This window comes from Centroberyx gerrardi, chromosome 9 (assembly GCF_048128805.1).
Source record: "Centroberyx gerrardi isolate f3 chromosome 9, fCenGer3.hap1.cur.20231027, whole genome shotgun sequence".
Lineage (NCBI taxonomy): Eukaryota > Metazoa > Chordata > Actinopteri > Beryciformes > Berycidae > Centroberyx > Centroberyx gerrardi.
The window spans coordinates 18,169,271-18,192,925 of record NC_136005.1 but is presented as its reverse complement, the minus strand read 5'-3'; the positions used below and the strand labels follow the sequence as shown (position 1 = coordinate 18,192,925).

The 23,655-nt window shown below is 39.4% G+C and overlaps 1 protein-coding gene across 2 annotated transcripts; it reads right to left on the bottom strand.

Annotated features, from left to right (window-relative positions):
- Positions 1-427: 427 nt before the first annotated feature.
- On the bottom strand, positions 428-23,655 carry gabrb3 (gamma-aminobutyric acid type A receptor subunit beta3). 2 transcript variants are annotated; one of them, XM_071923453.1, is made up of 9 exons: positions 23,576-23,655; positions 23,394-23,485; positions 23,206-23,273; positions 10,212-10,432; positions 9,039-9,121; positions 8,234-8,371; positions 6,878-7,030; positions 2,436-2,682; positions 428-779 (listed from the first exon to the last, which is right to left on the bottom strand). In XM_071923453.1, exons 1-9 carry the CDS (start codon positions 23,653-23,655, stop codon positions 428-430), a joined length of 1,434 nt encoding a protein of 477 aa, XP_071779554.1. The 2 variants fall into 2 exon arrangements, with proteins under 2 accessions (XP_071779554.1, XP_071779555.1); XM_071923454.1 differs by having other exon boundaries at positions 428-775; positions 2,438-2,682.

The following is a 23,655-nucleotide window of genomic DNA, read 5'->3' as shown; positions in this document are numbered from 1 at the left end:
TTGTCTTCAGTAATAAGTTTTATTACTATGACAACAGTCTATACTGAAATTATGGCTACAGTTGTAATAATTGACATAAAGCACTGTAAATAATCCTTTTGATATACAACACCACAGATCTTCGGGAGAAGTTGGGCGTTCAATCCAAACGTTAAGATGTCCCAGGACTTCAAAGAGGTCAGAGCAGAGAGCAGTAATTTACATGAAAGTCATTGCAAAATACGCATTTTGTAGATAAATCCTTAATAGTGTGCATACACAAATGCACACTGTTGAGTGTGTATTCTTTTACAAAAGTCTGCACTCTTTGAATAAAAAAAAATGTCCATGAGGATTTTACCATGTTATGTTCTTCACATAAAGAAGTTGTAGTTTCTCATTCAAAAACAAGAATGAGACACAACGGGGTTTAAAAAACATCAGTACATTAATTCACATAATAAAGCCAGTAGATTAAGTTGAAGAGGGAGAAGGTGAAAGGAAATATTATCCGTGACCATCTATCAATGGCATTCACATCGGTGAGGTCTGGGATTTTTATTTTGAGTTGTGAGGATCGTCTCCGCAGACGGGTTTTCTTTAGATGTGTGTTCCTGTCCAGGCTGAGGCGGCCTGACTCGCGTGGCGCACTCTGCTTCCTGTACTGGACCCCTGAGTGGTCAAACACCATGGAGGAGGAGTTGCGAGTCTCGCTCACGCTGGTTGTGATTTCATTTCCTGCCACCTCGTTGTGGATCTCCAAGGTTGTCAGCAAAATGTTCCCCTGGGAGTCGACCTGGGCACAGCAGACAGATATAGTGTTAAAAATGGGCTGCGTACTGAGGGTTCAATGAGTGATGACACCTACAGCACACATCAGGCCCGGGCCGGCGTCTTCCAGCAGTCTGACAGATTACAGCTTGGGAAACAGAGAGTGGCCTTCAAAAACAGGTTTTCTGTCCCAAGAGTAAATCACTTCTCACAAATCAGCTCAAGGTTGGATTGGATGGTTCCAATACATATAGCATGACAGTTACTGCCTCTCACACAAATACATATAAATCAGTCAGCAAGTTATTATTTGGGCAAAAATACAGACATAAGATGTATAATATAATTATATACTATGAGACATAGACAAGAGACAATGACACAGACAATGTGAATGGTGAAAATGTTATAAATATTTTGCCATTAAAATGTTTATTTTCTCGGTCCAAAAAGGCTGCTCTTATTCTATAAGAATTAAAATGAACATCCTGAGATCAATTTTGTAAAACTGGACTATGCTTTTAGAAAATGTTGAAGACATCATCTACACCCCCCCCCCCCCCCCACACACACACACACACACACACACCTGCCCCCCACCTCGCACACACACCTCAGATTGGTTTTGTAATAACAAAGGCAGAAAAAAACACATTGAACATTGACATTGGACCCAACTACAAAAAAAATCATAGTTCATCGCAGTAATTTCCAAGAGGCTGCTGTTTTTCTCCTACAGATCAAATTGCACATTGGAAACAAAATATTCAAACAGAGCATTAACCCCCCCGCCAAAAACATGATTTCTTTAGTATTATGCAGCCCTGATATGTAATAGGAATAAACAATTCAAAGTAGCTAGCACTCTAAAGGCAGTATGCAATGATTCCAACATCCAAGTAATGATCCAAGTCAATGTTTGAGATGTGTTTCAAATGAACACAGTTCTTTGAGGAAGTAAAGCACAATACTTGGAGGTTATAAACTGAGGAACACTATCAGAAAGCCACAAATGTATGAAGATGGCAAAAGGTAAAAAACCATAGCGGGAAAGACAACGTCAAGGAGAATACACTCGTATATGATGAGGATTATGAGAAAAATGGCCAGAATGCACAGTATGGCTGGTTGAGACACTGCAACCAAGCATGTTCCTTTGTTGAATGGGGAGGGGAAACTTTGCACGGCAGCAGCAGCAAAGTTTCAGGAGAGGTTCACAGATGTGACACAACAGGCAGTGACAGACACTCACCCCTCGTGAGTTACGACGCCCTTGTACCTGATTGGACTGTTTAAGAGACGAAGACTTGCAATTGCCTCCTTCCAGAACAGACTAGCCAGGAGAAACAAAAACAGAAACCCCTTCATCTGAGCTTGGATGTTAACAACGCCCTAAGCATCAGGAGGCAGAGACTGTAGAATCATTAAGATGTCCGACTGCACTACTTTAGATGAAGATCAATGAATAGGGCATTATGATTACATGTGATCTGCTACTTTACACTATAGCTTAGATTTAAGCTTTATTTAGGATAAAGATTGGCTAAACTGCATTTACTTCAAAAACGTGGTCAGCGCTAGTAGCTCTTAATAAGACCAGGGCCCGATGTTATAAACCTCCCAGCTGTACCATTTCAAATTATCGGTCTATGATTCCCTGATGTATGTCCGTGGAAGTAATTCTTACCTTGGGCCCATCAAATTTATTCCGGTCATTATTTGCCTTCTGTGCCTTCTCAGCCAGTTTCTTCTGCATCTGAGGGCCTCTTCCAAAGAAGATGTAGTTGACAAAGGCATACTCCAGCAGGGCCAAGAAGACGAAAACAAAGCAGCCCATCAGGTACATGTCTATAGCTTTGACATAGGGAATCTTGGGCAGTGTCTCTCTCAAATGGGTGTTGATGGTTGTCATCGTCAGCACAGTGGTGATCCCTTAAAGAGAAAATAAAATTAGAATAATCACATTGTAAATTAGACAACACAAATGAAAGAGTAACCATAAAAATATGCATGGCATGTTGAGCTATGTCTTTCTTATAAAAAAATATATATCTGTAAGCCTACAGTTATCACAAAGTGCTCCAGAGAGAACGCTACTTTGAGGCTTGAATGTTAAGTGACATTGCCTTTCAGCACAACCCTGATATTAAACTGACCACAAGACAGTCATTCATTGACACTTTTTTAATGAACACATTTTTCATGATTAATAAATCATGAAACGCTTAAAGTAATAATCTGTGACATTTTCATTTAATGTGCTTTTTGCTACTCTATCGCCGATTAGTGATTCAACCAGTTCATGCAAGCTTTCACATTTGCTACACTTGCTATTCTAAATACTGTCATGTAGGTCTTTCCTGGGAAAAATCCCTTGAATTAGAAGTAACCTCAGTTAAATAAGGAGGGTAGCTGTTGGCTGCACCTTTTCATACTTTTTTGCTGGCGGACCGTTCTATCTGTGGACGGGAATATTCTGTTCATTGGTTTATTCACAGCAAGAGGGATACTCAATCACAGGGTATCAAAGGTGCATGTAAACAATGTAACCCGATTGTGACCTTAATGGGAGTATCTTACTCCGTGCATGCAAACGTAGTCACTGCTCTGAAGAGAACAGTAGGAAATGCAGTGCAGAAACAGCAAGGCAATGACGGCTTATCACCAAAGATGTTGCCAAAACCAAAAAACAAGAATCTCGCGGATTACCACTTTAACACTTAATAGGGGGCAAGCAATGGGTTGTCATCAAGATTTGTAACTCATGCGAATACATGGGAGACAACATTTGTTTTGGTTAATTTAGATTTACACGCATTATCAGTCCCCTCATAACTAAATTGAATGCAGCATGTACAACAGCAGCAAGCACATGGGGAAAGATTCTTGAAGATTGACAGAAAAGCTTGCTGTCCTTGCATCTTATTCAACTAGGAGTAAAACGTGTAATGCATAGCCCCTTAGGGAGCAACAACGCTCACACACACATACTGTATAAAGCTTGTGCTAATAACATTACAACACATACTTTGGTCCAACCCAGACTCTTTCAAGTGAAGAGACATTGACATAGCCGACAAAACAGAAATGAGAAAATAGATTTCGTTCTTATTGGACCAACCATTTTGAATTTTGAAGTAATCATAGGTCAGTCTGTTGATATCGCTCGTTTGTGTCACTCCGCACAGAGTGGAGTGGACACCAACTGCCATGGTGTGAATTCAAATTATTTACCAACCAATGAGTCATACCACTCAAGCCTGGAGTGAATATAATTGGGAGAAATGATAGGTCATATTCCTCCTTGATAGACCTCCATGTAAGGAGGGTCTAGCTTGCTAGGCTAACAAAATGTGCCCGCCTCTTTAATTACTCCTTTAATTAAAAAGCAATTTGTATAGCATTACAGGGGTGGAATAGTTTGCCAACGACCCCGTCTCTAACATGAAGTTATACCCTTAGGAATTCTATTAACTCATTATGGGGGAACACTAAACCTTTCTGTCAAGGTCTAACATGAGTCATTTTCATCAGCTGCAAGTATAAATATTTCCATCAAAACTCGTTCATAACTGTTATTACCTAAACATAATAACATTGGAGTTGGGAGTTATTCTCCAATTACCTATGTCACTTATAGTGTGCCATTTTGGTGATTTTATAATTATTTCAAGTAAAAGCCTTTGCAAATGTTTGGATGACAGTTCTTGGATGACAGTTCTCGACGAGCCTCAATTTCTTTAGCTTAGGATACGCAGAAAAAACCCTAAAACCAAGAGAGTGGCCACTGTATGGTTTACAGCTCATGTAGCATATAAGGATTCAACAGATTCAATTAACACACCAAATAAATGAACAGCAATGTAGCAATTTTCTCAATAATATGCAACATCAACACAAGCTTTATCAGTCTAGGTTTTGAATCTCCTGTATGGCTCACCAAAATGGCCTGTCTATTTCTGTCTATCCAGGCTTACATAAACCCAAAATGTTGTACTGTATGTGTGGGGGTGTCAAGAGCACAGGAGTACATGGCATCGATTTCTCCATAACAAAGGGAAGAGCAAGAATCAAAACTCTTTTGGAGAGCTAAGAGGGCTTACTCAACAAACCCCAAAACATAATCAGAGAAATACTGTAGAGAGAGATTGTGGCAGTGAAAAGCAAATTCTGGGACATGCACACACAGTTAAAGCACTGATAATCACCGATGTTATTACAAGACATCTTGTTGTACTCCAGTAGCTAATAAATCAATATTGTCTATTGGATGTCTTGTACTATGATCACAGTCTATGAACTATACAGTAGCGGTGAATTACCAAGTAAATTAAAGGAAAACATAATTTGTAGTGGATATAGCATGAATATAGATTAGCAATTGATCCTTTTGTAGCATGATTTTGAAGCATACTCTTGTAGACTTGAAGCATAGTCTTTTAGTGCTCATATACATTATGAAGGTATCCCTGCAAATGTAGCTGTGCCCGTGATTCTCATACCACCATAATGGTAGGTCCGCAGAGGAGAAAAGACACCTATAGTGGGTAATCACATAGACAGTGATTGAATTTGCAGAGCCACAGTAAGTGTAAATGCATTCTAACTGCATTGATCTCTCAGAGTCTCAGACAGCGGTCAGTGAGGATGCATTACAGCAGACAAACCGGAGTGCACTGCATGCCTGTCCGCTAAAGAGGGCTTACCCTGCGGAGGTGCTTCCAAATCTAGCTGCTAACCAGATCTCTCTAAATGTACTACATCCATCTTTAAAACACAGTTCACATCCACATGGGATTTAGTGAACACTGCAGTTACACACCCTCACTAATAGAGAGAGAGATGCAGATACTAAATGAGGATTTTCCATTAAGGCCACTATTCTAGCAGAGATCAATGGAGTTAGGAAGGGTATGATTTTTTTTTTTTTTTACAGCGGTGAACCAGGCCTCGTGTTTGTCTCAGTCCCTGAAGCCACTGGACAGTGTGAGTCACAGTTCAGTCTCCTATTATGCCACAGAGCAGTGGCTTCAAGCAGACAGAGACGGAGCACTGCCACTGTCTGTGCAGAACTACCACAAGCCCCTTTCACACAGAAGAGCCGGAGGGTACACATAGCCTTGACGCCATACTAAAAATAAATACAATATATAATGTAATCTTTATCTATCCAAATACTATGAAATGTGGGAAGCATTTACCAATAGCATCGTGGTTGTTTTGCCATTTGATATGGATGAAAATACCTTTAAACTGAAGTGTGAGTCACAACATCAAAAAATGTGTTTCTGTGCAATTTTTTTTTCTCTATATCCACTGTTCAGTGTAAGTTGACATAAATGTACTTTAACTTTGGGCTCTGGACTATACTGAAGCTTAGACAAGATTTGGATTTTCTGGAGTCAATTGATGTAATATCATCCAGCAACACTTTGTGAAGTTGCTCCTATGACACTGAGTGGGAGAACAATTCAAGGAAACACTATGAGAGAACCCAGAATGATATTGCATATATGGATACATTTTCTTGTTCAGCACTACAACACTACAACAAAATTTAGCACTACAACAAAATCAAGCTCTAACAGGGATCTTATGAGCCCACCAAAGTCATGTTATGTCATTGGAAAAGCTCAGCAAAGTGCCAGACATTTCTGGCACAAAGTAGCGCTCCTAATCTTTGGTTCTTTACTAAACAAAAACGGAATTTATCTATCTTGCAAAACAATAAATGGTGCTCTTATTAGTCATGAGAATGTACCCTGATACCCAGAAAATCTAGTTAGGTGCTCTCCCCCAAATTAATTCTCTATGTAACAGCACATTCAACATCTTGATGACATCATTGGTTAAAGTCTTAGTTCTCTGGTTTCTGGCTTTGGGGTTGAGGGGTTCATAATTGCACGTTTTCATTGGTCTGTCCTAAACAATAGGGATAAAATAAGAATTCTCTTGAAATATGTTATAAGAGGAGATATGAAATACATTATCAGTGGAAAAAAGCTTTTCCATTGAACTTGATTTAATTTTATGAACGCTTAAACTATAACACACAAAAGATTATATCTTATGATTGAAGGTGAAACTACAGACCTCAGGTCAAACTGCTGTATGTGACATATCATACCTAATGCAACTCTGGCAGCAGAGGCATCATAATTTATCCAGAAAGACACCCAGGATAGGATGGTGATGAGGATAGAGGGCATGTAGGTCTGGAGGATGAAGTATCCAATGTTTCGCTTCAGCTTGAAGCTCAGAGACAGTCGTGGATAGGCACCTGTAGGAAAACAGTGAAGAGGAAATAGCCCTCTTTAATTCAAGAGGAACACAGGGATGTCTTGCACTTTGTTTTGGTTCCTATGGCAATGGCCACGTGAACTGGTTTCGTCACCATGGAAACAAGCAAGCGTGGTCCAAATTGCAAATCATTTGATGAGAAAAGAGAAACTTAGCCTTGAGCTAACTTGTGTGCAAACACAATAATGCAATGTAATATATAACATTTCTCTGTGTACACAATGTTAAGTTGACAAGAGCAGATGTTTGACATGCTCATGCAATTCACTATCTTTTAACAAAAGCCACCCAGTGAACTGACACACAAATGCATTCTTATCCTTTTATAACTCTTGGATAAAACGGCTGATAAAGGTCAACTTTTAAGGCATTTAACTGATGCTCTTATCCAGAGCGACATACAACATGTGAGCAGGTAGAGGCACTTAGACTGGACACAAGGCGGTTGAGGGGATTGTACCTGAGACCTTCTGGTTGTTGGACAGTGTCTCTAACCACTAGGCCACCCTGTTGCCCAATATATCTTACTGTGCATACACCTCCTTTTCTCTCTGTTTGGCAGACCTACACACTGGAAGCGTTCGGAGACTCTCCTCAGAGTTCCAGTTAATTTGTATCTGATGACAGATTTGACCCTGACTGTAATAAGCTCACAGATCCCTCTCAGCACTGTCTTCTAAAAATGTGTGTACAAGACCAAAATCCATTCTGCATATCATTAATTCACCAGAGGGAATAATCATTATTGTGGTGCCTCTGAGTGTTCAAGTATTACAAGAGAATAATTTATGCTGTGGGTCCTCTGCCTCATGAATATATGTAATCCTGTATCAAGTATGGCCCCCACCGCCCCCAATACTTTTTTCAAGAGCTTGAAGAAACAGAGGGGTAATTGCCTCTCCATTATTATTCCCAGTTCTGGTGTTATAGTGAGAGAGGTCGGGGTATGATGCAAATCCTACAATTAGGAAAGCCTAATGTGTACACAGGCACTCATGGGAAAACAGGAACACTGGTGAGTGGGATCAGGTTACAGTTGAAAAGAAGAATTTTTAAGCAAAGATTAGGAAAATGAACCATATTGTCATGCACTCAATGTGCAGAATAAACAATAATCCAATCAGCTGTAACAGTATGTGAACAGCGTTATCGTGAACTCAGTCCCGAATGCATCTTTATTTACCTGTGGAGAAGACCACATTTCTGGAGACCAGTTTGTAGTTGACTATGGAGAACTGAGGGAGCTCGATGCGCGTCACGCCAGTCACAGCATTGTCTCCTCCTTTCCAGTAGAACTCTATATCATCTGTTGTGTAACCATCTGTAGATAGGGACATACAAAACAAGTCAAGGTGTGATTCATATCAATGGAAAACACATTGAAAGTGCTGCTCTCTCATTTTGTAAGAGAGCTAAAAATGAGTTATGTATTTTTATTTGCACAAATGCTTAAGTGACATTTGGGGGCCTAATGGCCACAAGTGATTTACGTCTTATGAATCACATAGGCTGGGCAGGCTGTAATGCAGATTGCATGAGACGTATAAATCTTCCCTTTGTGGGGATGCGTGTCACTGGTAGGCAGGCCGACGCATACCACATTCATGGGCTGCATGACCTTCAATAGTTTTATGGCAGCACAGTACAGCGATAGCCAAACAAGTCATAAAGACTGATGGAGTTGGACTAATCATTATTGTGCTATATTTTGGGACTCGTTGTCTATAGCGAAAATCTCTCTTGATAGACACAATGCCTCTAATTGGAGAAGGTGAAGCAAGCAATCTCATTGAGATACGACAACTTAATAAAGGGAAAGCAATTCAGCAGCTCTTAATACTGTGAGCAGTGTGTGTCTCTACTAGATGAGGAGTGCGAGAATGTCTTTATGAGAATCAGAATGCTATTTATATTTTTAGGTGATGAAAAAGCATAGAGTTGTTCCTTGAATTTCTTTACTGAGCACAAGACGCTGGGCTTAGACTTACAACTCTCAATTTCCAGAGTACAGTTCTGTTCATCCAGTGGGTATCTCCTCAGATCCATCATACAGGCTGCTGTCGTTGTGATTCTGAATCAAAAAGACACAAAGAGAGAAGTATACAGTCTTGGCTGATCTTTGCTTTAAAACAAATTGCAGTATTAAGAAGTGCCAAGAACAGGTGCATAGGAATGTGCTTCCTTAAAGGCTATGCAAAGTGCTGCAATGACAATTTACACAACTTGGAAATGGAATAGATGCAGCAAGGGAAAATATCCATCACATAAAACACTTGGCCCATCAACTCTGTTTTACCTGTGTTTTCCTGTTAATGTGACTATATGAAACCATTCATGTATTAGGTGTGCAAGCAGTAAATTATGAGTAAAAAAATTTCTTACGGTAGCAATCTCAAGTAGAAATCTTAAGTAAAATACTAAAAAAAATACTCTAATTGGCATAGAATAGTCTGAATCAAAAATGGCAAGTTAACAAATGGGTATTTTCATTCCTGTCCACCTGTTTTTCTGTAAGGTTTAAATAAATATTATATATTTATATAAATAGTTTTAATCAAAACAGTAGCCAATATTGGTTAGTGACTGGGGTAAAAGTAGCAGAGACTATTAAGAACTAACACAAATACTTTGAGTCACTTATTAAGTCTCCTAAAGGTAAATTCTTGAGTTTTAAAATTGTCCAATAACATACATTTTATATACTTTCTCCTCCAATAATATGCACTCTAGTACTGTATTAATAACATGAAATGGAGCAAATTCTCAGAGGAGCAGAAACTATTTTCAGGGAACATATACACATCTTGGCAGTGCAGTGGCATTTAAAATTATTTGTTCGAAAGTCAGACTGCCTGCCAATTACTGTTAATGGTATTTCCAGACTTGCAGAGCTGCCATGTTATATTGAGAATCCAAGCTGTAGCTCCAGTCCAAATAAACATGGCTGAGTCCCAGTGTATTAGCATTAAGTCTAGAGAATTGCATCTTTAATGGCTTCTTAACAAAACAAACAAATAAAACACTCACTTATCTGCAATCAATTGCTTAAATATGTCTTGGTATCTCCATCCTCTCTTCTGTGCATAATGTGCTGCGTAATGGAAGTCCAGAACTGAAGGAATTCATGGTGATTACAGCAGTCGTAAAACAACAGTACTCACCTGAGGCCATAGAGAACGGTGCCGTCCGGGTGCAGTCGAATCATGCGGTTCTTCACGGTAACACCATGCACAAAGGACTTCTTGTCATTGAGGAAGTAGGTGTCGGGGACCCAGAGCTGGTCTGCTACTCTGTTGTCTAGTGTCAGGTTGAGAGGGATCCCTGCATAGGCTAGCCTCTTATCTCTCCAATACTGCTGGAAGTACATGGTCAATGTGTAGTCCTGTGGGAAGTGAGACAACATGGTCATGTAGTTATATTCTACATTAACTGTGATTCAGAGAAATGCACAACTCATAGCAATGATACAGTATGGCAGATACAATATAAATAATGTAATTTTGTGTCCCAGATCTGAAATCTCTCCGGGGCAACGTAGCCTACACCGTCATAACTGAGGTCAGGGATGCCTTACTCACAAGGCTACCAAGTTCAACGCTAGATGTCTACAGCCTGGAGCTTGGGAAGGATTTTCTGTTGCCAAGGTGATATTTATAGAATTGTCAAACAACTCTGATTCTCAACAGCCTGCCCTGGGCGGCCATATTTCAAGACCTGTCTCAAAGAGAAACCCTCCTCAGCCATTCTATGCAGAAGTCTGGCACTAGCCCTCAGACTATAGATTTCCATTACTGCAGGCACAGCATCGATACTATGTTTCAGCTCAGACGGCTGACCACTTTCCTCACTATGCCAAAACACCACTGCCGATTGAATCCTCTACATGGAAAAAAAGCAGGAGGCCACAGAAGATGCAAAAGACAGCTGAAGTAGAGTGAGATGATAATAATGCTAGAACATACAGCCTAAATAATTTAGCAATAAGCCCATTTTTACATTTTAATAAGTATGAAATATAAAATGTGTGTGTGTGTGTGTGTGAGAGAGAGAGAGAGAGAGAGAGAGAGAGAGAGAGAGAGAGAGAGAGAGAGAGAGAGATACTGTGTGTACATGTGTGCATCAAAAAAGAAAGAAGTGCCTCACTGTCTTTTGACAACTTGGTTAATAGCTGATCTTAAGACTTTAAGTCATGAGAATAATCTACAAAATTTTGTGCATGAATGTAGGTAGGTCAATAGATAGATAGATAGATAGATAATTTGATGACATATTACTAGCCATGCATGCTCTGACATGAGGCTGTCAATAATTCAGTGGGCATTCTGATTTCCAACTGGTTCCACAGGTGGATCCATCAAACAGAAAAGCTTTTCCAGGCCTTTAATGGTCTCTTTACTAGCTCACTTGGCTTTGTTCTGCTGACTAATGTTCTCTTAAATAAATAAGCAGGTCTCAAGAAATAAACAAAAACTTGGCTATGCTGGAAATGCCCACATTTTAATCCACTGGTGCAGTAGCATATTCATAATAAGTGTTTAAGTGCCTAGCTTTCTTTTGAATATAACATCAACAACTCTTCTCAACACTGAACTAATTGTCCCAACTAACTGAGGACTATGGATCGGTCTCTGGCTGCACATTAGTCACACACGATACCTCGGAAACTGCTGACCTGATTTTGTTGAAGTTTCAGGGAATGAAGTGTCTTGCCTTTGAGATCTGGCATTTCTGAAATTATTGCTCCGTTCCATCAATAACAACCAATAGCAGTATTTTTGTTCATTCTGTCATTAATCCATACACAGCACAGATTGGCACAAGGATGTGGCTGCATCATGCATGGCAGACAAATTGTTGACTGTCGGCTTGTTTTGTGTTTGTAATGAATTATGTGATTTGGCTGACAGTATAATACAATATTGTCTCCTGAGAATCATTCAGTAATTATGTGTAATAAAAAGATCCAATTATTCCATAGTGTCCATATCAATAAGGCACCTGTAGGAACTAAGAAGATATTAAAAACTTTTTTTTTTTACATATTACATGTATGGTACACACATTTACATTGTGGGTTTTAGAGTTTTAGTAGGGAATCCACTGACTCTACTTGGTGCTACATAGAGTATTTTGCCAATTAAGAAAAAAAAATGAAATTAATGTTCCTCCAGATCAAATTCCTTAGAAATCTGGATCAAATTCTAACAATGTGAGGCCTTAGATTTTTTATTTTGCAAGTTGTGAGCGCAAGAGTTAGTTCTGTAGCGCACTGAGGCTGAGCATCAGGTAATGAGAGGAAATACGTCTCCTGAAAATCCCTGGCTCGATCTGTAATAAGTCTTGGCAGCAGTGTTTTTTTTTGAGTCCCTTCAGAGATGCTTTCACCTTCCTCTGGCACAGCAAATTCTCTTTCGCCCCCTGTTAAGAGAAGATGCCCTCATTAGGTTCTCTCCCACGAGCAGCAAAGGTGTGGGTTGGGTGAATCAGCTTTACACAATAGCCCTTATGCTACAGAGATAGAGCCCATCTGCCAACCATCTCATTCCATGTCTGGACCACACAGATCACACCAAACGCTTCAGCTCTTTTTAGTTCTTTCAGATCTCAGTGCAGCACATTGACACAGTTGATCATTCAATTGTGCTCGATCGCCTCAAACATTGGCATCTCAGACACAACACTAGACTGCTCAGCTCTTACCACTCCAAAAGAACATTCCCTGCTACAATAGATTATAATGTATTGTACATCCTCCGCCTCCCAATATACAGTATAACCTGCAGGTCCCACATGGCTCTATCCCGGGCCTCACTTTATTTATTCTCCTTAGAGGGCTTTCGGGTGACGTAAGGCACCCTCTGGCAGCCATAGTGGAGGTCACTGTTGCCAACTGTCTTCCAAGCAAAGTAGGCACTGGCTGCTCAAAAAGTCGCTAAAGGCACCAGATGACGTCACATGCTAATTTGCATAGGAATATATTTGCTACAACCCCCTGCTCTTAGCAAAGGGAGGGCTTATGCTGTATAAAGTGCTGTCATCATCAGACCTCTTTTAAATTAAACAAGCAAATAGCGCAAATAGGCGTCAGCTGTACCAATTTGTCACCAAATGCTTTGGCAGTCAATGCATTCATATTTTTCTCAATGGTCCGAGAAAGTCTAGATTCATGGCTAGTCCTGATCTCATAAAATTTTGTGAAATGAGCACAAAGTCTGAAACGCAGACTACATGATGTGGACACGAATTATGCGAAGATTCCGTTCATCCACCACAAATAAAACAAATTTAAAAAATGTATTATTATTCGTTTTTATAGTGTTATGTCTTTTCACTTGATTGTTCTTATGCTCTGTACAGCCCTTTATAAACTGTTTGTTTTTTTTTGTTTTTTTCAAAAGCCGCTATACATGATTTTTATTATTATTATTTACCACTGAAGTCCTATTCTAAGTAAACTTTGGAGAAAATAGTCCAAAATACTTCTGTCAAATCACTTATATCACTGATAAGTTGCCAAGCCACCATATGATAACCTTTCACTGTGTTACAGTACATAGTACATGTCATGTAACCTCCTCAGGTGAATAAAGACTGATTTATGGGCATATGTTTGTCTGAGGATATTTGTGAGTATTTGAGCTGTTCTGTAGGATGCGGAAACCTGGAAAATGCAGCTCTTTAACTGAACCTCTGATAGACTCAATTATGTAACGCAACATTACCCAAATGGTGAAACTAAAATATTGCCATCTTATCCCTCTCAAATCTAACTAGCTTGCATTAGATTTGAAATGAGTAGGCGTAGACAAAATTACTTTCAGAATCCATTCTCCGTAATTTAATCCCAAAATTTGTTTGCAAAGCGAATGTGTCTACAGAAAAAGTGACTTTCTGTGATTTCCCATACATTACCAATGGAAATGTCTCATTACCCAAATGCTTTCAAAGAGGTTTTGGAAATGTTGTACTGTGAATCAACAGACTACAAAGCTAATAATATTTTTTGAGTATACCTGTAGATACTATGAGTCTGTTTTGGCAGGGCCATGTTTAGGAAAACTGAAGGTAAAAGGTGTTGTTTTTTGTCAGATACGGGGAAGAGATAGAAAGAGGTTTGTTCTCAGCACCAGTGAATAAATGAGGCCCAGTGGGAGGATGAGACTGTCGTGTCATCTTCGGCTCGGAAAGCTCACAGTCTCATACTCAGACATGGTTACTGTGTGCCAGTCAAACATCATTTACGTCAACTTAACACCAGGACGTCTGCTGGGAATACAGGAATAGCACTCAGAGATGCTTGCCCCATGTGAGAGGGGGCTTTTCAGCACTTCATAAGGCTGCTAAGTGTTCCCAATAGAATAAAAAAAAAATGTACAGTATATGTTTTACAAACCTTTCATTAAATAATTTCATTCTGTGTGATCCTCCCACCATCTTAAAAACACTCTGCTTGTAACCAGTATTATCTTTTCAGAGCAACGTCACAGGAGGAGCTATTTTCGTGAAGGGAGGGGGTCAAGAGAAAACCTTTTTTTGTTGAGGCTCATTCCAAACTTCAATTGGACAAGCTGAAACAAAATGATTCTTTCTAGATCCGATATTGATTCTTGAGAGGAAAACAACACTTAATTGTAGTGTAGTATTTGAAACCCATTCCACCTAGAAACCTGTAGTCTTGGTAGGATTGTAAAATAGACAAAAATCAAAGTATTGTCTCTATGAATAGACTTTATAAGTGTTCAAATCACACTGTGGTTAAATGTTCAATCATGAACTAATAGTAAAGTACAAGTGTGACTTCATCATATTTTAGCATAAATGATGGTGAATTACAGAAGCCTATAGCATTGATGGACCATGATAAAATAGATGCCCAATATTTCAACAATGGAGCATGCCAAAACATCAAACAACACCTGTCAAGATAACACTGAACCCACAAAAGACGCCAAAACACTGATATTATCTCTTAAATTAACCACAACTCATCTCAGCTCACTTTAGGCAATCATAGCATTTTCACACATCGCACACCCTCCAAATGCACAGTAATTGATTACATAAATCAAAGGTTCTTCAACCACAAATACTTTCACCTGGACTCCTCAGGTAGATCTGCACCATAACAGTCCTCAAAGCTCCATTTTTATTTGAAGTACTCTATTAGAGCAGAGAGTAGATTCTGTACTGCACATACAGTACAGAGTTTGTATTCCTGCAGGGTCATATCCCAGTATTGTGTAACACTGTCTGCAATACTGTTCCAGCACACGAAAAACCTCAGTATGATGTTGTTGTTATGGAAGACTGCACTAGTATTTCTAGCTGAGTTCTCCTTACCTTCTAAGTGGCTGGACCCTGAGGGCATTCGGTGTGTTATGTGGCTGTCTTATCAGCTAAGCCCTTCTATATAAATCTACGAGAACGTCTGTAGTATGAGTTTCTTAAGGGTAACACTTCCTCCAGGCAGAAGGTGGATAATGTTAAAATGTCAAAGTGGATGGGTTTTTTAGCAGATGATGGATTCCTCTTCTGGCTGACTCATAGCTACTCAATAAATGCACAACAACACCACTGGGTGGATCTGGTTCACACTTTACGGCGCTTTATGTGCTTGGAGACGGTGCGTGTGTCTGGTGATCTCTGCGAAATTTAGGCATTCTGAATCACACCTGTGGGATTGATTCCTCATAAGTACAAAGAGATTTCATTTATTCTCATAGTACACTTGTGTAACATACACCTGGTTAATGAACATTTAAAAATAACAACTAAATGGAAAATTACAGGGAGCCATCATAATTTTCAAGCTAAAAATAAAGGAGTGGAGCAAGCAAAGTAAGAAATATATTAATAATCTCATCTCCTTGACAACAAGCTCTCTGCAGTTCGCCCACACAGGGTATGGGCCAATACCTTGTGTGACTCCGGCTGTTTGAAAGCTTGCCGCCAACACCTTTATGCTTTCCACAGAGAGACAGCGAGTTCTGCTTTATCGTGGCTCCGTATAAGTTGTATAACGAACAATCATCAAAGTTGTTTAAATTAGGATTTATCCCTGAAAATCTTGCCTCATTAGTGTAAATGCTAATGTTATCAATATGAAAGCCAGAAAACATGCCTGATTGTTTAGTTTCCTGCAGTTGAAGTTTCCACCTAAACTTTTCTCATCACATGTAAAGATTGTAATGTTCTTAAGGCACTGACAGAAACTGATTATGGTATTGCTACGCATCAAATTTGCCATAATTCAACATGGCTGAACCCAAACCATTATCATCTCTTTGACAACAATGTAGCAATTTTCTGTAAAGAGGGGGATTGACACCCCTTTCTGCATGTGAGTCATTTAGTCTCATATCAATGAGAACAACTGAAAACATTCATTTTTAACAAACTATAAAAGTCGTTTTTTTTTATTTTTATGGACTACTACAGTAGTTGTCCTGTATGTAGCCTGTTGAATGAAAAAGTAACTTGAGTTGAGTTGTTTTAGTTATTTGAGAACAATAAGGTGATGATCCAGTTTTGAGAACAAATAACTCCTTCCCATCCCATTTTCAAATACTGGGATGGCAAGGAGCGCCCTCCACAAAGACAGGGGAAAAAAGCATTCAGCAGACACAATCTCTATTGGCCTAGTTGTATTTGAAAAGTGAAGGGAAACGGTTTGTTCAGCAAAGGGTATGCCATAGCCTCTGGATCTGGATTAAGTATCTGTGGTAATGTCGTGCCACATGCCCATTAAAAGCATTAGGCTTGTCACAACAACTGAAATTTGGTAGGTAGGGAAGATCACCATGTGCATCGTGTGCCTAATTCCTCAATGTGGTAAAAATTGAGGCAGTGCAGCACAATTGTTTTAAGTTACAAGCATGCACTTTAGCCAATAGAAACTTGATTTTAAATCAGAAGGATGAGCTCTGCAATACTCTGTATTTATTTATTCTGCATACTCATATCAATAACATATTAGCTATAGTGTCAGGAACTCCACGGGGGCATCTCAGGTGGTTGGGGTCAAAGCAGCAAGCTGAACCAAGCAACATTGACTACCACTATGCAAAACAAATAAATAAATAAATACGTGCAAAGTTGTGTTAAGAGTGATGTATCTTGGCTCTCAAACTATTACAACTGATATCTTGATAATTGCGTAATGGAAATCCTCTGTCTCAAACTCAACTGTGCACTAAGTGAATTGTTTATACCTCTAGTGCTATCTGAGAGCCATACCATACCACTGTAAAGTCTTTTGCAATTCGAAACACCAACATTTATAACAGCCTGCGGCCATGAACTGTTTGGAGAGGCAGATTCACAAATTTAGCAACCACATCCTTGACAGGAAACAAGAGGGTGAGAGTGTATAATGGCTTACGTTTTCAAATGAAGCTCGGGAGCCTATTGGCAAAGAGTGAGTATTATTGCAATATTTTAGGATACATTTTCCATTTTTTCACACAAACTTTATATGTACACCAACAATTACACTGTTGCTGAATATTTATGTATACACCTATTTGTAACTTTCCTATTTGTGAAGGAAAATGTCTTAAATCCAATGAAATGAAGCCAATTCAAAACGTAACCAAAGCCAGAAGTGCGGACTGGGCTGAGGACTTTTAGTCTTTTAGTCTTTTTCTCAGTCATAAATATGCTCACAGTAGAAGATTATCCAAAAGCGGGGTATCACACACTTAATGATATTCTCAGTTTATCCTGCTGACTCCTGATACATTACTGATGTCAGGACCTCTAATCTATCAGGAACTCACACGGTCCAGTGTGAATCAATATGTAAAAAAAAACAGAAAAAGAGAATATGGGTAAAGTCATGGCTGGAGAGGCCCAGTCAATGTGGGATGTACACTTTTCAGTAGAGCTGGAGGTGAGTAGTCTTTATAAGAAAAAAAGGCAATGGTAGTTGAGTTAGTAATTTACATTCATTGTTGGACAGGATTAGTACCCTTGCATTATATTATGTTTGGTATGATTGAGATGGCTCAGATCAGTCTGCAAGGTTTGAATCTGTGAACCTCTCACATTACCAGATATTTTTGTCCCAACCAGGTCCCAAACCAAGCCTCCGATTGGGGTTTCCCCTCCCGATTGTCAGGATCAACAACAGTGCCATACAACAGTTACAGATTGAGGGTTTCATGAGCTTGTCAGTTTCAACCTTTGCCACTGGGACAGCTGAGCGATGCTTTGGGCTGCTTGATCGGGATAGCATACAGCATATAGGAAAATGTTACTTAAAAATGTTATAATTCTGTTAATTACAACAAGGGATGCCAGTTTGAGCACTGAGGTTACTGAACTGAACTGCAGCCACCACACTTTGCGGGCCTGTGTAGCATTGCCCTTGACTGATTCTATTTATACTTAACTGACTGATTCAAATTTGTCATTGTAGATAGTAATTCTTTTTATTATTTTAAAAGTAAATTTTGGTGTCCCCCAAGGTTCAGTCTTAGGTCCTCTTCGTTTTTTCATTTTACATAGCCATTATTATCTGTGATTTTGGTGTCCTCTTTCACTCATATGCAGATGATACAAAGTTTTACATTGTATAAACACGTGAAACAACACAGTTAAAAAAACAACAAAAAAACTGAATCCTGCATTTTAGATATCAAAACATGAATGACAAATAGCTTTCTACTGACAAAACAGAAATTTTAGGCCTTACGTACCCTAGAACTCGTCATAGATTTAACAATCAATATTAATGGTTGGACTGTTACTCAAAATCAATCCATCAAAAATCTTGGCATTAGATTTGATCTGGACCTCTTTGTGATAATCATATCAAGGCAATGTCCAAAACAATGTATTTTCACCTCAGAAATATCTCCAAGTATAGAAACCTCCTTTCCTTTTCTCCTACAGAAAAACTGATCCTTGCTTTTGTTTCATCTAGAATTGATTACTGCAATGCACTACTTTATGGCTGCCCCAATTCCACACTCAAAAACAGTAAACTTGTTCAAAAGTCACACAAACCAGAGAACAATATCACATTGCACATGGTCTCTCTTTTTTGAATGAGACTTGTGCACATCTCTCTCTTCTTTGGCTGCAGTACCTGCACATATTGATTACAAAGACATACATACACACAAATAAATGGTTTACCTTGGGCCAAGCCTTCTCCTAAATGACTTCCCTTTGCAGCCTGCTCCCTGTCTATGTCAGGGAATCTGACACCATCTTAGGATAAATCCAAACTCAAAACTTATTTAATTTGCATAGCTCACAATCTACCCTAACTCCCACAGTCGCAGTTGAGCTTCACTTGTTGGGTCTGTCTTTTACTCATCAGTCCCGTAGACCTGCCCTAGTGTTGTCCCAGTGCCACACAGCTCCCTCCTTTTGCTGCCTTATAGAGCAGCTTTCAACAAACTTCTTTTCTATCATTAAATCATTGTTATGTTTGTATATGAGAGCATCAAACACATCCTCAAAAATAGTCTCACGGTAATGTCAAATTTCAAAATAGGAGAAGGTCTGGTATAATGGCTATGACCCAACAAACACTGATCATCAGTTCATAATCACAGTGGGGTGTGAAAACTGACCCTTTATTGCAGATAGTTCAGAGAGCAATGACTTTCCTGCCCTTCCTGACTGTGAAGAAAGAACATGTGCTGCTAACAGAGAAGCTTGAGTGAAGCATCCACCTATCCAAAGAGAAAGGCATGCACTACAGTGCAGACCTAATCTCTGTGTGTGTGTGTGTGTGTGTGTGTGTGTGTGTGTGTATCCCACTCTCTCATAGCTCAGCTCTAAACTGTTTGAGCACAGACAACTGACACTGACTTGCCAAATGGGGTCTGAAGGCAACCTGGCTAGCACTCTCATTACAAGAACCTGAATCTATTAAGGGATTAAAACTTCCTGTAAGTAACACACACACACACACACACACACACACACCTACACACACACACACGCACGCACACACACACACACACACACACACACACACACACACACACACACACACACACACTTTCAAAGCACCCACATGACTCTGTGACTTACCGGTATTCACACTTACATCACTCTTAAATATACTGTGTACTGTATGTATAAGTTCTTCCAATGTATTCTCATAACTAATTTAATTTCTAATTTAGTCTATATGACACACTAGGGCTTAAATTCCTAGTAAAATATTGATATACTCTGTTATTAATAAATTACATAGAAGATTATTTGCAAACATGAATGAGAAAACCTAATGTGTGCATTCAAAAGATCTGGATGTTCAGCACATAAAAACAATAACTGCCCTAAATATTTTGTCAATACATGACTGAACATTTGGCCATGAACAGACACCTGATGACTGAAGCCTAGTAGTGACAGGCTCACATCACATTTACAATCACATTTAACAATTTCATATAAATGATTTTACTGTGTTTTCCATCAAATCACTGGAATCATCAGATGTATGCTTATGTTAAGCATTAGGTATGTACATGTGGCCTTCAGAAAACAAGCCTATTTAGATTTTACTGTGGAACCAGTGAGGAAAGTACCTTCATAATGAAAAGCATTATTATTACAATGGCCACAAAATGTGATTAAAATGTACACACTCAGCACAATGTGGCTTTTAAGTGATGGAAGGAGTAAATTCCCAACAAAAGGCAGCTCCCACTACAGTGTGACACAATAACCTATCTGTGGAAGCGTTAAGAGGGAAAGCATGGTGAGTTACTTTCCTCAAAACATACAGTATCTGCTGTTATCCTCCCAGGATTTGTTAAGCCTCACACAGAGGCCAGGCAGTGACCTGCGTTTTAGAGAAAACAAGATTTTGCATCCACACCTGCCGCCATAATATGTGCTGTCTCATAGGTGCAATGAATTGTGGTCATTGAAGTTCACTAACACACTTTCAGTGCTCAACAGCATTAAAAATCTTTGACTTTTTCTAAACTACATCATTGAAAAATTCCAGGTTTGAACAACCATCTTAGTGCATCGCAGCACCTGACATAAATCTAGTCCAAAAGTTGATTTGGGTGGCTGTCAATTTGCCTGGGCAGGCTGCCAAAATGTAATCAGTATATGGGAAACCCTGCACTGATGTCAGTGTGTCTTCTAAAAAAGACGTGTCTAGTCGCAGAATACTATACTATACAATGTGCAAAGAGTAGGCGACTGCATTGTTGCATGATTTTTTTTTTTATTTTTACAAAGGATACCCTTTCCCAGTCGAGTGTAATCCTAGTGTGCGAGGAGGATTTTCCAGAAGCCTACAGCTGTGATTCCTCCTTAGCCTTGAGTTGCTCTAGTAAGCAAAATGTGAGAAAAGAGGATAAAGGTCAAAACTCAATGGAAGGGGTACTGCTATCTATCTTAGCTGAAAGAGAAAGGAACAAAAAACGTGCTTTTCAGGACCATGGACAGCTCTCACAGTGTTTGGGGCACTGGCTAATCAGAAATACCCCAGTAATAGTGATCCAGTTGCAGGCATAAAGTCTTGTTAAATGGGAGTGCTGATGTTGCTTCTAAAAAGTCACAGTGAATGTCATATACATTAAACCTGACTAGTTGTTGACTAGAAAGTTGCCATGCACACCTAATTCTGCTATGAACAGTCACAGGACTTCTTGACTGTAATGCCTCATGGAGATAATGCAATCAGCTCCAAGTGTCTTATCATTTGTATCATGCGCAAATCATTTGTAAGTATCATCACATGCTCAGGGGCCACTGGGAGTGTCTGTTTTATAGATTTGTCCAATTCCTCAGGCCAGATAAGACGCATTTCCTCTGTCCCATCTGCAGGCCTGGGCCATTAAAACAGTCAATCTGATATGATCGCCACTGTGGAGGCCAAATAGTTTCATATGGCTTTGTAGATAGTGACTCTCACATGAAAAAAGCGGGTGTGGTCTCTAATAAAAAAAGATGATTTGGTCCGCTAAGTCGTCAAACTTAGATTTAGAAGTTAAGTGGTTATAGATTTTCAAGGCGAACAAAAAAAATACTATGTTGAAGGTTTACATTATTGCAGTATTGCCATTTTCATTTATGTCTAGGGTAGCTGTTATTTAGATAATTAAGTAGGTGCATCATTCATATAGATAGGAAGGTGAAGCTGAATGCCAAGGGACACCAGCAAATGGCCATAAACAACTATTACAGATTATCTACAAAAGCTCTAATCACTTTGATTAATCAGCCTATCCCTACTTAGACTAGTGTACAAATTCACAATTCTACATGAGCTGATAATAGTTTTTATTAGTAAAAGGATTTTAGTCACACACAAACAAGTGATTTCATTTTATCTTAGAGTAAAATAAATTTCACCTGCACTTTGTTAATAAAACCACACAGTAGCGTTTAACAAGCCAAACAACGGCTACCTTAACTAACGTATTTATAAAATACGAAGCCCAATTGTCACTCTAAGAGCGTGTTTAGCTGCTCTGTGACTCTCACTGAACCACTCTGTCCCTGTGTAGTAATGCATTAAAATGCACCGCGGGTACATTTCATCACACACACTTGTCAGGACAGCATGTCAGAGGCTATTTCCTCTTGGTAGCATGTGATCAAGCATCAAGCTCTGTCAGCAATTCAGAACAAAGATAGATGGCATATAGACATTAAACTCTAGAGCCCATGCTGTGCCAACCCCTTCATCAGTGCCAGCGTGTGCACACACACACACACACACACATACACACACACACACACACACACACACACACACGCACACACACTTCTGCAGGTTCAGCCTGCTTTTTATATGTGAAAGAAGATGGAAAGGGAACTTGCTGACCTTACTAACAGGACCATGAGGGCATCACTGCTGTACTCAGACAAGAGTCAAGTGGACCAGGATGTAAAACCATACAACTAGCCATAATCTGACACAGCAGCTGACATCTACACCTTGGACCAGACCACTGCAGACAATACAAGGAAGCCTCTAGAAACGATTTTTTTCTGCTACTTAAATACTGTTTTGAACTGACCAGAGCATAGAAACAGCTTCACTGTATAGAGAAAATGTATGCACTGTAATTCTATACTGTAATATCATTATTAATGAAAAAGTACAGTAATTAACCAATACAACAAATGACTTAGAGCAAAATATTTGGGATTTGCACAACTTACCATATTGACTTCTGACACCATGTCTATGCTTGCCACGTCTATACTCATGCCAACAGCAACCGGTGCACCTTAGAATATATGAAAAAAAATAAAGTTATTACAATATAGTGTAATGAAAGAGTGAACAAGTCTTTCGGGGACCAATTACACTGCATGAAAGAAACTAGCTGAGGCGCCCCAGTGCATACCTCCAAAGTCTGGGCGAAGGCGAATATCATATCCTTTCAACAGTTTATCCACAGTCTCTTTGACGAAAGACATGTTTCCCGGTTCGTTGACGCTGAAAGAGAGGACAAGCGGGGATGGTAACTCATTTTCAAGACGGACATCCATAGGCATCTCCTGATTTTTAAGTCCCCAAAACACTTACCTCTGGGCACAGCACATGACAGCCACGATAAGTGGCAATGAAAGCACGTCAAACAGCCCTGTTTTCTGGGATCCCCACAT